Source organism: Nipponia nippon, unplaced genomic scaffold, assembly GCF_047370975.1.
Source record: "Nipponia nippon isolate SJK-2023a ecotype South Korea unplaced genomic scaffold, ASM4737097v1 scaffold_2, whole genome shotgun sequence".
NCBI classification, from domain to species: domain Eukaryota; kingdom Metazoa; phylum Chordata; class Aves; order Pelecaniformes; family Threskiornithidae; genus Nipponia; species Nipponia nippon.
Window position 1 is genome coordinate 29,103,023 of NW_028262336.1, and position 16,340 is coordinate 29,119,362.

Below are 16,340 nucleotides of genomic sequence, written 5' to 3' on the forward strand. Positions count from 1 at the left end.
GGGCTGGCTTCATATAAAATACCACAGGTGAAAGGAGAATAAAGAGAGAAGGATTCAATCTTACATGATCTATGAGTTCTTTGACCATCCCATTCCACTCTCCTTTGTCATTCTGGGCTCCATATTTACCATCAGAAACTAGTTTGACCTCATAGATGAAGCCTAAAATATTTGACAGCTCCTTTAGTAAGTCCAGGCAATAACCCTCAAATCTGTCATTTCCATACAAGGGCTTGTCAGACTTCTTGTACATAACATAGGGATCTTCCTGTAGAAAAAGACAGTAGACATGTAGCAATACAAATGAGGTTTGTTTCGGATTATGTTTCTCTAAATTATGTTAATATTTTATAAATGGATTGCAATTAGATGGAAACCAGTAATTTACCGTGTCCATTAAAAGCTGTTTTATGTGTGTGTTAACAAATTGACTGAATCAATTAGTAATAAGCATAAGGGCCCTAATTTTCAGTGGAACAGACCATTCATAGCTCCCAGGAGCTTTACTTAAAGTAGTGCTTAGCAGCTCCAAAATCAGACCCTAAATCTCTATTCTACATTGCCCCACCCGAAGGGGCAGGAAGGGATATTGAAGAGGAGAGAAGCCTAAAAAACAGAAAAAGAATCATAAGGGGAACCTGAACTTTTATATTCTGAGAGAAATAAATCTTTATTAGAAAAATCTTCAAATGTACAAAATAGCTGTGAGTTGAGCAGGTATTCACATGAGAGAATGGAGAACAGCATAGGTAGATTGCAAGTACCTTGTTGCTTTTCTTTTTAAAGGATTTTGGGTAGAACAAGATCTGGGCAAGCAGGTTTCTGCAGTTTAATGTGGCAAAAGACCGCTGGCAATAGAAAAGGAGTGTAGAGGGAGCCTTTGAGCTCTTTCCCTCCTCCTGAGGAATTAGGCAGAATAATTGAAAAAAGTGGCATTACTGAACAGGGAGAAAGCATGAGGCAGAACAACTTCTGAATACCCAGTTTCATATTTTCCATTTATGATAGTAAGGACATACCTCAATCTGTCTATCCACTGTTTGCTACTTACTTTCAGTCCTCTTCATCTCATTTTCAGTAAAAAGGAAGGCTGTATAAACACTGACTACAAAGCTGAGTATTTGTGTGTGTTAATTCTTCTGGGAAGAAAAGTATGCAGGGTTCATCTCTGAAATATTGAAGCAAGCTAAACAATTTTGGAGGCAAAGGTTCCCTAGAGTCTTTCATTGGCAGTGGGGTATTTTTGAGTCAATCTTGTGGACAGACAAATGAGTATGTCGATTCTGAGTCTAAATCAACAAATTTGCTTGAAAACAGGCTAGTTTAACAAACCATTGTTTAGTACGGTGTGAAACAGCCATGGAGTGCAGAGCAGAGGTGGCAAAGGCAGCCATGGAAAGCCCCGCAACTCACCGTCAGCGATGCCTGCGTCCTACAGAGCAGCTGGTGGTGTCACCTCTGCCCAGCGAGACTTACCAAAATGGTGGTGACGATAAGTGTCCGGTTAGCCAAGGAATCCGTGATGTTGGTCGATTGGCCCTTGTTGCTGTCCGTCATGTTAAGGCCACTGTATGAGTTCCAAACCCCAATCTGCACAGAAAAGAGTGGGTGAGCAGCTGCCCGGCCATAGTGAGCCGAAACATTTCCCTGAACGATCACCGCCTAGGAAGAGTGCACTGGCTCTGGTCACCACAGAAAGAGACACCAGCAGTACAAAATGCTAGAGAAGGGAAACAGCTGTAGGTCTGAGTAAGGCAGCAATATCAAATGGCTGATTTAGAAAACACAGAGAACATACTGCCCTTTCAAAAGCAGGTGGAAATGAATAAGCTGTAAGAGTATACGGCATGTCAATACAATGGCATATGAGCCAATTTGCTACAAAAGTGGAACATGTTGACTTTGTTTCCCCCTAAAAAATGTCAAGTGTCTATTTTTATGATTTTTTTTTAAACTTTTGTAAATGGTAGAGTTGAAATACATGGCAAGACCTCTCTCTTCCAATACAACAGATTAAAAGCTTGAATAAATATGTTAAAGCAGATTGGTGGATGCATTGGCCTGTTGCTTCTGCTGTGCCTTCAGCAGGTTTAGCAAAGATTATTCTGTCATTTCTTGACTACTGTATATGACAGAGCTAGCAAGGTGATACTGTTTCACCCACCGATCAGTATTTGCTCAGTAAATATAAGTGCCCAAAGGCAAATTCCTTTCTAGCCCCAGAGATAGTGAAGAATTGCAGTACTTAATGCCCAATCCAAAGCCTCAAGGGAAAGATCTTCATGATTTCAGTGGATTTGGATTTACAGCTTGTGAGGGCAGAAATTATAACCATGTTGATTTATTCAGATAAATATTTACTTAACATAGGCACAGTCTGAAAGCATCTTCAGGTTTTATGCCTTTAGATTTACATACACAGCGTGGTTGAGGGCCAATGTGAGAAAACTCCAGGCAAGAGCCTGGCTCAGGCACTGTGGTTTGTATTGAACATTTGTGGAGAGCACCAGACAGATAGCTTGGGGGTCTGACATCGGCCATCCACAGAGCCCTTCGCATCACCGTGCTGCTCTGCCAGCATGTTTCAGCTCTACCCGGGAGGGATCCGCTTTTAGATCCTCTCTGCTGGGATTGTCAGCAAAGCTGCCAAGTAAGTCTAACACAAAACCCACTGACTTCTGTGTACTGAAGGTCTCTATCTGCCATCAGATGCTCAGTCATTTCAGACCCAGGCTGGACTCTTTCTCTTTGGTTGTTAAGTGAGGCAGAGATGGTGTTGCCTTTGTAGCAAACCCAACAGATATTAGTTTGTGCTTGTTGAGTGTGGGTTTGGGGTAATAACTGTATAATTTCAAACAAACTTTGAGTTTGTGTCCCTGGGTGCCATTGCTTTCGCCTTTCACAAACTTTTTTTCAAAGTACACTTAATGGGAATAGTCATGCCATTTTTTTTAAATTATTTTTTCAAGCGTTTATCAGTCATTCTCTTTGTTTCCAAAACTAGATCAGGTTGGGAAACTGATCTGGAAAGTACACACGAAATAAAATGTTGGATATTATGATAGCCTGTGCCAGGAATATAGTAAATAACCAGTGTCCTTGAATTTGCACCAAGGTGGCTGAGTTAATCAAAAAGCCGTTCTGCTCGTTGTTACTGACTTGATATGCTTTTATCGGCTGGCAGCAGGGAAGAGGAGAACAACCATGAAGAACATGGAGCGACACAGTCACAGTGCATACAAAATACACCAGGAGACCATTCTATGTCTGGATAAAAGAATGACACCGCAGGTCAACCTTGATTAGAGCGATGGAGGAGGTCGGAGGGGCACTGGGAGAATGAGGCCAAGGTAGTACATCACTATGGTGAATCCGGGGGATTTATTGCAGTTTAGTGACAAGTTTGAGAGGTGTCATATGCCCTTCTCAGCAAGCCTGTGCTCTGAACCAATTGTAATTTGGTTTAAATCAATTCAGCGTAACATGAAATGCTTTGAGTCAAAAGCGAGATTGGTTCAGTAGTGTTCTGCATGTCAGGTAGGATGATCTATTCACCAGTAATGAGGGAAATGGGGGCCTTTGTGCCTTAGCCTGATTCACTGAAGATTAAAACAAGGTTATTAAGCATGTGCTTTATAAGAACACGAAAAGAGTGCTATAGGATGTTTTGCACTGGTCTACTCTGTAGCATTAAAATCTCTCTCAAAACAACACAAAACCAAAACCTTTTTCAACTGTGTATGTGGAAGGGGTGGGAAAAAATAAGATCTGTGTGAAATAATACACACAAAATATAGTTCTAAGTGTTATAAGAAATTTCTATCTCGTGACTCCAGAACACTTTAAACGTGGTAAATGCAGTTGTTACCTTCTCCTTACAGAATGGCAACTGTGGGTTGTACCTCCAGAGGGGAGCAGCACATGGGGCTGGTCTCTGACTCCCACTTTAGTGCCTTATCCACCAGGCAGAGGCACCTCACATTAAAAGAGAGCTGAGATTCCTGGGGTAATTTAGATCTTTTATAAACAAGCTTAGTTCCAATTTCTGTGTGTTAGTGAATGACAGCATCCATTTAATCATCTATATTATTTTCTGTAAGGAGCTAATAACACTCTCATCAAAATTTTGAGTCAACAATGCTTGAACATTGCCTGCACAGTACGCATTTTGTGGGAGGCAAAAAAAACCCCAACCCTGCACTTTAAAACAGTCCTGCTGCTGATGCTAATACATATTTGAAATGGTGCAAATTTACCACTCATGGTGAAACTTAGGTGAATCAGGAATGATAACAGCTGAGGAAAGGACCACTTTTGCTGCAGCGAGGAGCCTCTACTCTAAAAGGAGAAAAGCACAGCTCCCATGAAACAAAATAATAATTAAAAAAAAATATTGAAAAAGCTGAATCCTGACAAGATATTTTTACTAGTTGGAATTACAGTGTCTCGACTCAGGACAAAACTTATTCTGCTGGAAAAATTCATACTCTTGGATAGACTGTTGTCTCTAAACTGCAATATGAGAGTCACTATCAAAACCCAAAGGATGAGTCTGAAGACCCAGCCCAAAGGTTTTTTGCATCACCCGTCTGTGTACAAACCTTCTTCCACACTTTATATAAATGATTAGAAACCTCGCCAGCAGCCTTGGTACAGAGAAAAATAAACAGAGTGCTTCATTAAAAATGAAAAGAGAACCAGTCTGCAGAGCTGTGTGGGAGCAATTACATTTAAAGTCTCAATTAACCCATCAGCAATTATCATTCAGAGTCAAGCCAGTGTACGCAGAGCAAGGGACAACGTTGTCTCCAGCTGACATGAGCTGGTGGTGTTACCTGTGTTAGGGATTTTTGGACATCCACAGCAGCCACCTCCTAGGCAGCGGTGGAGGGAGCCCTGCAGTGCCTATTGGCAGCCCATGTTTGCTGGCTGAGGGTTGGGGCAAGGCCATCCTGCCACTTTCCAGGACCCCCCCAAGTCCCCCTCAGTCTCCAGCATGGGCCCCGGCTGGTGGTGGCAGGGTTCAGATGCCAGCAGCAGCGCCATTTGGCTAGTATGAAACATGGCCAAAAGTGTCCTTGGCTTTGGGCTCCTTCCTATGGTCTCTGCAAGTCAAGGAGCTCTCCCTGCCTTACACCTCTGCATCTTCAGGACAAGTGAAGTTTACCAAGTGGTAAAGCAAGGAAAACAAGAACTTTTAACATGGATTTTTTTTTTAAAGAGGCATGCTTCCCTGAGTGTTCTAAAGGAATGTGAATTTTATTTGTCTTTTGTTTGAATGCACAAACAGTTTCTGAAATTGTATCATGCAGAACTTTCTGTTTTCAAACAAAGATGCTGCAACTCACTCAGTCCCCTGTAGTCTCACCATTTCAGCACAATTTATGATAATCAGTTAGTGATGTTAAGGAAAAAGAACCAATCTAATCTCAAAAACATGAAGAATTTTTAGCATCTCAACTCTTGTTGAGGTTATTATTCAAGCACCTTTTTTTCTCTCTCCCTCATGTCACATTTATTAAAAGCAGTACATGTAAAATAAGCCTAGGTTTTACCTATATATATGAATTTACCACAGCAAGTTACAGATGCAAGAACTGAAGATAATGTGCACTTAAAATAATTATTTCCATTCAGATAATTATTGCCAGTCCCAAATTCCTATCCCATACCTCAAAATGCAAAGTATGCGCTATAAAATAATAAAACAATCTTAGTACCTCTGTTTTAACTTTGACTTAAATAATCTTGAGAAGAGTGGTTTTTACCCCAAGCACAGGAGATTCAACCTGAGGAGAATGGACTTTCCCATGCCCTTGTCAAATTACCTTTTTGTCATTGTTTTACAAAAGATCTGGTTACCTTTTCTGTTCCTTCCTCCTTGAGGCTAATAATGTCCAAATCAAAATCTTTCCTTAAGCCGTCCGTTTTGTTGAAGGTTATGCGCCCTGTCAGACCATCCCACCGTGCCTGTGTGAACACAAAAACACTCTTCCCTGTAATGATTAGTAGGAACTGAAGCCAGAACAAATACTGCATTTTAAATTAATGGTAGCATTGAATCTCTTCCAAATAGTTTTTTAAGCTTATGTGGCTTTTTTACTTTGATAAAAACCACTTCAACTTTTTTGTTATTTAGTTTCCCTTCAATATTCTTTGTATTTTACAATCAGGCACAAGTTTGTGACAGTTTGTATATATTGATTTACATATGTCTAGTACTGCATATAAAAAGATATACTGAAGAGAGAAAGAGAGAATAAAATATGTGTTATGCATTCCCAAAGGGCAGTTTTGCACTGCACAAGCATTCACTAAGAAATTAAAAAAGGAGTCTGTGTTGTCCAAGCTTTGGGTCTGAACCTTGGAGTAAAACAGCCTAAATGCACCAGCCTCACTGGAGTGATCCTCTTTACCCCAGCCCAGGACCTTTTAAGTTCTCCATGATGAATGGGTTACAAATGGCAGTCAGTGCTGAATGGGAGTCCCTGGAAGGTCCTTAATGAAGGAAGGTAGCTAACCATCCCAAATCACCAGAGCTTTCTCAGCCCTTCAGTTGTGCATTTCCTAGTCTCGTGTGATAGATATTGCCTCTGCTACTCAGGGCCCAGAAATCCAGATTTTTCCAGGAAGAGATAAACGGAAGAAGGGCTTTTGTCATTCTTGCTTGATTTCTTGGACAGGTTGTGGTTAAATGTCCCCTACCAGCATTGGACTCTTAATGTCCTGGACTTTGCTGAATTGTTTCACTAATCCCTACTCAGTTTGTATCCCAAGGAAGAAGACACAAGTTCCCAAGTAAGCAAATGAGGTGTATCATTCCTAATAGGCACACTGCCACTGCCTGTGCTCACAGGTGTTGATGGCACGATGATGATGGCTCTAAAAGTAGGCTTTCAGAAAAGTTCACCCAGTCACAGATACCTAATAAAAACTTTGTAGTGTAAGGTACACACAAGTCTTTCTTACATATGTGTTTGATGTATGGCATACGTGTTGCATATGATCGGTTTTGGTCCAGGCAGTATTTTACTGTTCTATCATAATTAAGTGAAATCACATTTTCCTTGTTTTAAATATTAACATCAGGATTAAGTTAAAGTGGTGGACTTTGTGTATCAGTCTGTATAGCCATGATGATTCCCTGTGCTGGGGAACACTTCTTCAGTGCAGTGGGATCAATGTCCAGAACTAACATCCTCTGCAATTTAAGTTTTCTGTGTCTTGTAAGCTTCCCAGCAAGCTCACTTTCCTTTATATGAGATCTGTCTCTCATATAGCCCCCATTTTGTCCCCAAAGCTGAAGCTTATCTAGAAAAGAAAGTATATTTGATGGTTTTCAAACTGCAGATGATTTTTATAATTTATTTTTGGGAGCTCCCACATTAGATTAGATTAAATTCTTCAAAGATACAAGAAAGGCTGATGATAAATGATGGCACAGTTTCTTCATTGTGTCAGCCATATAGTTCCTAAATTACAAGTTTTCCTACTGCGCGTTGTTATTTGCTTCATTTAATTTGTTGTAGACGGATGACATAAGGAAAGCTGCATTAAAAATCAGCAGACTTACAGAATGGTGTCTCCCCTTCCTGTTAAATCTAAATTCTAGCTCTGAATCGGCAAGATTTAATCTCAGATGCTGGAGTGTTATCACCATGTGTCTCAGACAAATCTGGTGCATCTAGAATTTTGTGGAAATATAGCAGGATTTTGAAGTATGCTTAAGTAAAATAAGAATAGAAAAGCACAAATGCAACAAACTTGCTATGAGACTTTCCATCTTAATCGCACGGGAACCTATGAAAATCGCAGCTGTAAACAATGAAACACCTGTGGTTTTGTATGCTGATGTAATTAAGATAGCAGGAGGCGACACATATGAATGCATTTCATTATATAATATCTCTTTTCCAGTCTGTCTTGTTATTACTCTGACATGACCCCCATCTCTTATTCATAAAGATGGAACATTCTTTAAAATATGATCTTTAGAGATCAATTCCTCCTCAGAGGGCAATTTGCTTCTGTGAAATGCTCACATTTATTGATTACACATCAGATGCTCAGCTTCTCTGCTAAAGTGAATCTTGAATAAAGGAACCAATATGTTATTTTTGGAAATGGTATCAGGAGCCTACATCTCCATTCTTGTAAAAAAGATTTATATGGTGAAATGCTAGCTCGTTTTTGAAAATAGGCAGTGGTGCTTCTACCCCCACACTAAAAAAAATGGAAGGAAAGGATGTTATAAGCTGCATAGGTGTATGCTTAAATTTCAAGGTAGCAGAGAAGTGCATATAGCCTTTGTTTAACTTAAGTCCCACTTAGACCATCAAATAATGACCCAAATGTGAGTTGAATTATGAACAGAAGTCAGGGAGTGTTTCTCAGAAGAGTTAAACTTAAAACGTTGAAGATTTTTTTTTATCCTAATTGTGAGGCACATTTGAATTCTAAATTTAATTTCTGATTTTTATTTTATTTACTTTATTTATTCCAAATAAAAATAAAACATTTGGGTTTGAGTCCAGAGAGAGCATAATTTTATTTCTGACTTCAAGACAGTTGTGGCACCTGTGTGTGCAGCACATCTAGACAGACAGGTGATGTTTCTATCATGAGCAGAAACTAAAGTTATCCTTAAGAAACAAAGGGATGGATGAGCTAGGAACCTACGATCCATCCCAGGCCTTCTGAAGTCTATGGTAAAACTTCCAAGCTTTTAATACGATTTGATTCCTAAAGCACAATTGCCTGCTGCATGCAAAGAAAGTGAAATGTATCATTGCTCCGAAATCATAGCTGTATACCACCACCTCTAGATGCCTGTCCGGTAGACCATGGATGCAAGTGCCTATTAGGCGCCATGTTCAGGCGAAGAGAATAGGCAGCAGTGACACAGTTCTCAAATGCAGTTAATGAACAGAAATGAAGCAGAACTTTCTGAATAGTCAGAAACCGCACAACTGTTTAACACAGCAATGAGATTTCATGCTTTTGTACGCAACTTTTATAGCAATTTTAATGTTTCTAGTGACACTCCGTGTTAAATGTTACAGGATATATTAAAAGTTGAATTGGAACCTAATCATGTAATTCATCAAAAGAAATTGCTTTTTTGCACTCTGTCCTTGCTTTAATATTAGAGGAACTAAGGGCAGAATTTGAAACTCTTAGGGACAGAATGTATTTTCGATTTTGTTTGTATAATTTTGAGTAGAGCTTGCAGCTTAATTAAAAAATGTGATTTCCAGTGGCTTCTGTTTGTAATGTCCTTTGCTTGTCTTAGATCTCATTTATGCAAGGTTGCAGGCTGCCTCTGACAACAGAACCGTGAGGAAATGCTGTTCTTTCGGGAGTTTGGTCTGCAGCAGTAGTGCAATGTAGTATTCGTCTGAGGTTCAAAATAAGGTTTCACATTCTTCAATACCATGTTTTATCGGATAATTATTATTCCTATTTCCAAGTTGTGAACATTTGATAACTTTCTCCTGTTTATTAAACAAAATGGGGAATTAATCCAATATGTTGTTTTCAACTGGTAATTGAGAAGCAAACCATACAGGACCAGCAGCTACTCAGACCCTTTCTTACTAAGCATTGAAAAGGCAGTAGATAGAACAGATTACAGGTAAGTCTTCAGTCATCTCTGAAGGCTGTCAGGTACCTGACATGGCAAAAATATCCAAAGCAACCTAATGAAAACTGTGAAACTTTCTATTTTTACTACTTTAAATAATTACAATTGTGGGTAAACTACAATGAAATCTGGGGTTAAATATGCAAATTACAATATTGGTTTCCCTATAAATATATTGATGGAAAATTATAACAACTGGAAAATGAAGCTGACTCAGCTTCTAAGAGCAAACACTCCAGAAGCTTGCTATCAATTCACGCTACTGTCATACAGTCTTTATAGCAATTTCCACTTCATCATCTTGAATCAATGACCATAGCAGCCTTAGTTTCAGCCAAAGCCAATCAGCAGTTCAGTCACAGAATCAATTAGTTCAGCTGCTACCAGACTTAACTAAGGTAAAACAACAGGTACATTTCATATTCTGTTTCTTTTGCCTCTACTAGACCTCACCTAGATTTCCAGATTTGCATTACCAAGATATAAGTAGATCAAGAAATCATAATGCACAGTGTATACAATGCATTGACTGAGGAAATATCCAGCTTTGTGATATAGCCTCAATGGGATATAGCCAATTTTGTAGATACCGTATTGCACTACTGCACACAAAATTGTCACTCTTTCTCAGACAAATTGATTGTGTTTTTATTATGAATTTGTTTTTTCTTACTCAATATAAGTTTATCCAAATATTTTAGTTAATCATTTATCTGCCTATGGCGTATTTTCTCTTTCTGAGTCCAGTGTTACAGTGACAGATACTGGATAGTTATGTTTCAAATTAGAAAACTTTAAATTTTTCAAGGTCCTTTTTAAAGTGTTCAAAGCACCCTGGCAATACAAAAATATAAAGGCATAATCTTATTTTAACTATTTAAACTATTATGTTTAATGATGTTTCATAATGTCCAGACATTTCTGCTCTTCTATTAATATTCCACTTATTCCAATAATCTGTGAAATAAAAGTTTTTCTGAACCTGTTCTTTAGACCTCCACTTGTAACGAATCAAGCAATCTCTTCAGAGTTTCAAACTCGTTTCAACCTTTTACTGTTCCCCCTGTTCAAAAAATAAGACCCCCCATTTTGAATGTATGTCCAGAGCTAATGTTAGCAGAAAACATCTGAGACACAAATATGCACCGCCAAATGCAAATAAAACTTTGACTGTATCACATACAAATATGTGTACATATTAAATCTGCTTTAAATGGTATAAGCTGTCATAACTCTTAACAAATTTTCAAAATATATAGACAAAAGGACTTGATAAAACTTCTGAGTGAAAAGCCAAGAAGAAAAGCTATTTGAGCACAGTATTGTGGCAGGAAAGGAACTGGTCTGTTGTTCAGCTCCAAAAGCCTGCACAGTACCAGGTTCAAGCCTGACTTTGTGCAAGATATTCAGACACTTTGCATCTGCCACTGAAGCCTGAATTATTGTTTAATATGAAAGTACTGTAAATTGATGACAAACAACATCTTATGTGAAGACCATTCTTGGATATAAGTGCAATGCTAAATAACAGTCGTCTTCATTCAAAAGTCTTAAAAATGCACCTGGGCACACAAAAGGAACCCTACTGCAATTGGCTTGAGAAATTCCCAAAGTAGACAATGGGCTATATTTAGTTACTTATTTTGTAAAACAGTCTCGGTATTCTTTATTTCTCTCTTTCTTTGGTTTTTTCTTTCTCTTGCTGTTTATGAACATTTTGAAACCTTATCCTAAAGGCATGCAATCAGGAGAGTTTTTCTACAGATTTAACAGGAGCTTGGAACAGAAGTTGGTTAGCTGGACTCTTCAGTATGGGAGAAGCATATTCAGGTGGTGCCTGAGGACATGGTTTAGTGGTGGATTTGGCAGTGATAGGCTAATGGTTGGACTCGATCTTAAGGGTCTTTTCCAACCTTAATGATTCTAGGATTCTATGATTCTATGCTAGAGTGAAGTCTAATCGAAGATAAGAATATTTTCCTGTCTACTCAGTTTTGTCAATGGGATTATCCTGACCTTTGGTATGTTGCTTTCCCAAGCATGTTAAATGTAACCTAGAAAGGCAAGTAACTGAACTGATTTTTTTTTTCTTTTTTTTTATGATGGCTATACAGGCCAAGTATATTCGTATTTTTAATTTTTGGTGTTATACTCTGTTTGTTTATTATCAGAAGTTACTAGGCAAAACTGAACACCAGTTATTGATGTACATTAGTACATTTCTAATTAACCACAGTTGTGAAGTAAAAGGTATTAACTTACACCGCCATCATGCCATTGCTTTTCTTTCTTTTTTTTAATGATGAATGAAACAATACAAAAAAATTATTGGCAGTCATCTGACCTGGAATTCAGGAAGCATTAGTATTCAACTCCCCAAACTATGTTTGCTCATTTACCATTGCACAGTGGCAGAGACATACTAACATCATAGTCTTTTTGGACCTATATATCCTCTAAAATTAATGCATTATACATTTGAACTGAGATTAGGAAATTCATTCTGCTTCTGTGCTGGTCTACCAAAACGAACAACTCACTTGAAAGGAAACCAGTCTTGTCCTGAAGACAGACTTTACATCATCATTTCCTTTAGCCACCATCTCACTAGAACATTTTACTTCAGCTAAACATTAGCAACCTAGAGTGAACGACAGCAAAGCAACCTCTGCAAGTGCTAGCTTCTCCATGCCACTTCAGGTATGGCATCATTCAGTTTTTAAGAAAAGGTGATAGATGAGTACATATGGGGATCTCAAACAGCATATCAGGTGTACCAGAGTGACAGACCTGTTCTGTTTAATCAGCATTACCTGCTTATAAAGAAGGTGAACATCTACTTTAGCTTTAAACTGATAATCCAAAATTTCTGATGAGGGCTGTGGTGCTACCTGACATCCAAATGCAGATGTGGGCAATGATGTCTCCTCCATTGGGTCTTAGACTTATTAACAGAGCAGAACTCTGATGGTTACAGAATTATTGACAATGATTAATGCACATAAACAGAGGACATCGATTGTGTTGTTTGATGGCAAGGGACAAGACAGTGAGCAAGCTCTTTTTCTCATTTTTTTTCCCACTCCAAACTTTTGCTTCTTGACTACAAAATCAGATATCTGAAAAATTTATAAAACATAGGCATACCTAAACCTACTGTGGCCACATGCTCAGAATACCACAGATCACTTTTCTACAACAAAATCTTCCAACACCATAAATAATAATACCACTATATACTAACCAAAATGGTAATGACCAAGGAAAAGTTTAGTCAAATTTTCCTTTGGGTTTCTTTCCTTTTGGAAGAGAAAGCTCCTGCTTTATTAGAATTGCAGAGACAGTTGATAGATTTAAGTGACAGTGATATTGCTTCTAGTTACAGTGGAAACCATGTGCTTTGAGCCACACATCAACTTATCAGCTCTTACAATTAATCCTCTTATTAAAAGAGATCCTCAAGGATTATGGAATATAGTGAGTTAGTGTATGACTTTTCCATTATCCTGGTCCAAATCTAGCATAACAGATGTAATAAAAAGCATTTCAGCATTCACGATTACAGGGTTTTATCTACCCCACTGAAAACCTTGATGCTTCATAGTCTCTTTACTCGGAAGAGGTCCAGGACTGGAACAGTCCCAGGCTTTTACTAAGCAGCACTGGAATGGAAAAGAGGAGGTGTGGGGGAGGCTTGTTCTTAGGAAGGGGCTCAGGCAGCTGTTAGACTGAGCACACTCCTGCCTTGAAACAAGAGAGAAGAATGGTGGGTAAATAGAGAAGGGGGATTTCTTAGGAAAGTCACAGGCTGTTCTGTGAGCCACTCAAGAGCACTCATTTCCAGAGCAGTGGTTGAGCTTAATGACATTCAGGGGTAGTCATATGAAAGGTTTTTGGTGTGACAAATTTGACAAATGAGCCCTGAATACTTGAGGATGACGGCTTAGGTGGATTCATTTCAGAGCATATGTTTGAAAAGCTTTTGAGTTCCTTTAAAGCTTATACCTACCAGTTTGATTTATATCAATACCAGAGATGAGGGAGTGGGAGTGAAGAATCAGAAGGGAAGGTCAAACTTTGCCAGTTATTCTTCCTAGTAAGAGCAGAGTCTGTCTTACTATGCATCAACATGACTGTCACTGATGTGTCTGAGTGGGATTACTGTTGACTATGAACTTGGAAATTATAACTTTACACTACTGTGTTAACGGGGATTGGGATCCCATTGTAACAGATACCGCTTGTATAGGGGAGAGAGTATGTGAAGAAGTCCTGTTCCACACAACTAACAGACTAAATACACTAACCAAACAAAAGACATCATCCATCTTTTACAGAGGGGAATCACAGCATTTCCAGCGACAGGACTTCACCTAGATTTTTGGTCCTGCTGCTTTTGTTTTAGGGTGATGTGGTAGCTACAAGTATGGATGGTGAACAGCCTGAGCATGTCAGCGTGTTGGAAGTGCCTACCAAGTTTTGCCTTATCAGGTAACCACGGCACAGGTTTTGATGCTGTCCTGAAGTGATTTGCTCATGGTTGCACAGAGCCCGTGGCAGAGCCAGGAGCCAAAGCTCTGGCATTCCCATCCATCATCTTGAGTATGAAATGTCCTCCCCAACTGAGCTGTTTTCGTATTACAGTGACACAGACCCACTGAACAACAGGGATGAGAAGGAGCCTGTGGGGGCTTCATGTGGTGCAAAGCACTGTGTCATTTCCACCTGAGATAATAGGACCCAAGTGCTCGCAAATCTGCGAATGAGTGAGTAGGAGGTTGTGCAGTTAAGGAACAGATTGTTTCAATGAGAGTACACTGCTCCAAAACCTGAATAATCTGCATTTAACAGTTATCTTGTAAGCTCTTTGGAGCAAAGACTGTGCATAGTGAACGGCTCAATGGTGATGTGACTAAGGCTCCTGGGAGCTTTTCCAGTACAAGTTTCCAGTTTAGTCCATGCACTGACACTTAAATCGAAATATCAGTGTGGAGTAAATGATGAGCACTTTTAGTAGGCCAGGACATACAAAATATGTTCTGAAAAAAGGTTTTGTGTAACAAATATCAAAATATCCTCCATATATTCAGATAAAATCACTTTATAGTAATTCTTCCTTATTTTTTATAAACAAGTCTACTTTCTAGGTAATATTTAAGAAAGTGAAAATGGAATGGAAGAAAATATATATAATCTTTTGTGAGATTTCTTGTTTTGATTTTAGATATCACAGTATCAGAACCTGGCAGATAAATTTTTATCAATTCAATATGTATTTATTCTTAGTATGCAAGTTCTAGGACCATTATTTTGCAATCTGTGCATAGATGGTTCCATAAATTAAGTGATTTTCCACTTGAAATTTGATTTCAGAATACGAATCCGTATTGGCATTAACCTCAGCCATACTTTATCTTCTTGGAAAGCTGACCATTATTTCCTAATAAATCATCATGGGATACAAGTCTAGCAGTAGTTTTGTTTGCTCTTTTAATTAAGAGTTTTCAGTTCAAAGTAACAGACAGTAATAGGCTTATATCAGAAATGCATCCATTACTTCATGGACAAGAAGTAAGTAAGAAAAAGTAAAACAAAGAAAAATGTTTGTTTTAATGAGAGTGGATCAAATCCTAATATCAAATTATCTGGTGAGCGAAGTCCTACCAAAGTAAATATTTGCTTTGCTTTGAGTTAACCAAATATTGCTGCATCAGAGCCCAGAGAATAATGCAGACGGTATCTACAGATGCTGTAACTGAATCAACACTAAAACACAATGACAAAGATGCAGCAAAAGAGACACTATTTTATGTTTTGGAGCTGAAATATTGCCATCTTTCTCCAGTCACATGCACAGAAATTTCTGTGCAGCAGAAAGACTGGGTGACTGACACATAGACCCTTCCTCAGACAGCAGGGGAGATAGTGAGTTCTTGGGTCTTCTGACATCCTGAGTCTTGTACTGCCCACTACTTTTTTTGTTCCGCTCTGTAGATTTTTAGTCCCATGAAAATACACTTACATGTTGACTTTGGTAGTAGTAAAAGACCATGAAATGAAAGAAATGCTCTGTTCTCTTACAAGATGTTTTGTGCTCCTTTGTTTGGAGATGTGGCTAATTTTAACAAAAAAACCCAAACTTGATTAATATCTCCCCAGATGGATAACTTTCCTTTCTGTCTTATTTTAAATTCGTACTTTTCCTGTAATGAAAAATTTTCAATTCCTTCTTCTTCCGATGATGTTCTATGTTTATTTTAGATTTAGTTAGTTATTATCAAGAATCCCCTGCAAATTACATCCTGTGATTTGCTACCAGTTAAACAAGACTTTGTGCGTTCCTGTCCCTTTCTCAGAATGTTAGTCAGCTCATCAAATTTGGACAAAATCAATCTGGATGTGGTCATGCCATCGTCAACTCTTCTGTTCCCTGCAAACTCTTCTGTTCCCTGCACCGGAGCTTCCCAGGAAATCTAACAGTCCTGAGGATGATTGCTTGCTTCCTCCCTGCCAAGAGAAAAACGAACTGGCAGGATCTCACCTGCACCGGTTGATCAGAATGAGAGAGTAGGAACTTGCCATCCATCTAAAGTGCTGAGTAAACGTCAAACAGTTCAGAGATTTAAAGGATATAAACTTTTGAACATTTATGTGCTAAAAAACCCCAGTATGCGAGAGCCACAAAACAGCACTAAAA

At 38.7% G+C, this 16,340-nt stretch overlaps 1 protein-coding gene across 2 annotated transcripts in view; it reads right to left on the bottom strand.

Annotated features, from left to right (window-relative positions):
• GRIK1 (glutamate ionotropic receptor kainate type subunit 1) overlaps positions 1-16,340 on the bottom strand; it is a 166,443-nt gene that overhangs the window by 26,855 nt on the left and 123,248 nt on the right. For both annotated transcript variants that reach the window (XM_087755928.1, XM_087755927.1), the window contains exons 8-10: positions 5,863-5,970; positions 1,477-1,590; positions 65-268 (exon numbers count right to left, since the gene is read on the bottom strand). In XM_087755928.1, coding sequence (XP_087612054.1) covers positions 65-268; positions 1,477-1,590; positions 5,863-5,970 — 426 coding nt within the window. The remainder of the gene's footprint in view (positions 1-64; positions 269-1,476; positions 1,591-5,862; positions 5,971-16,340) is intronic.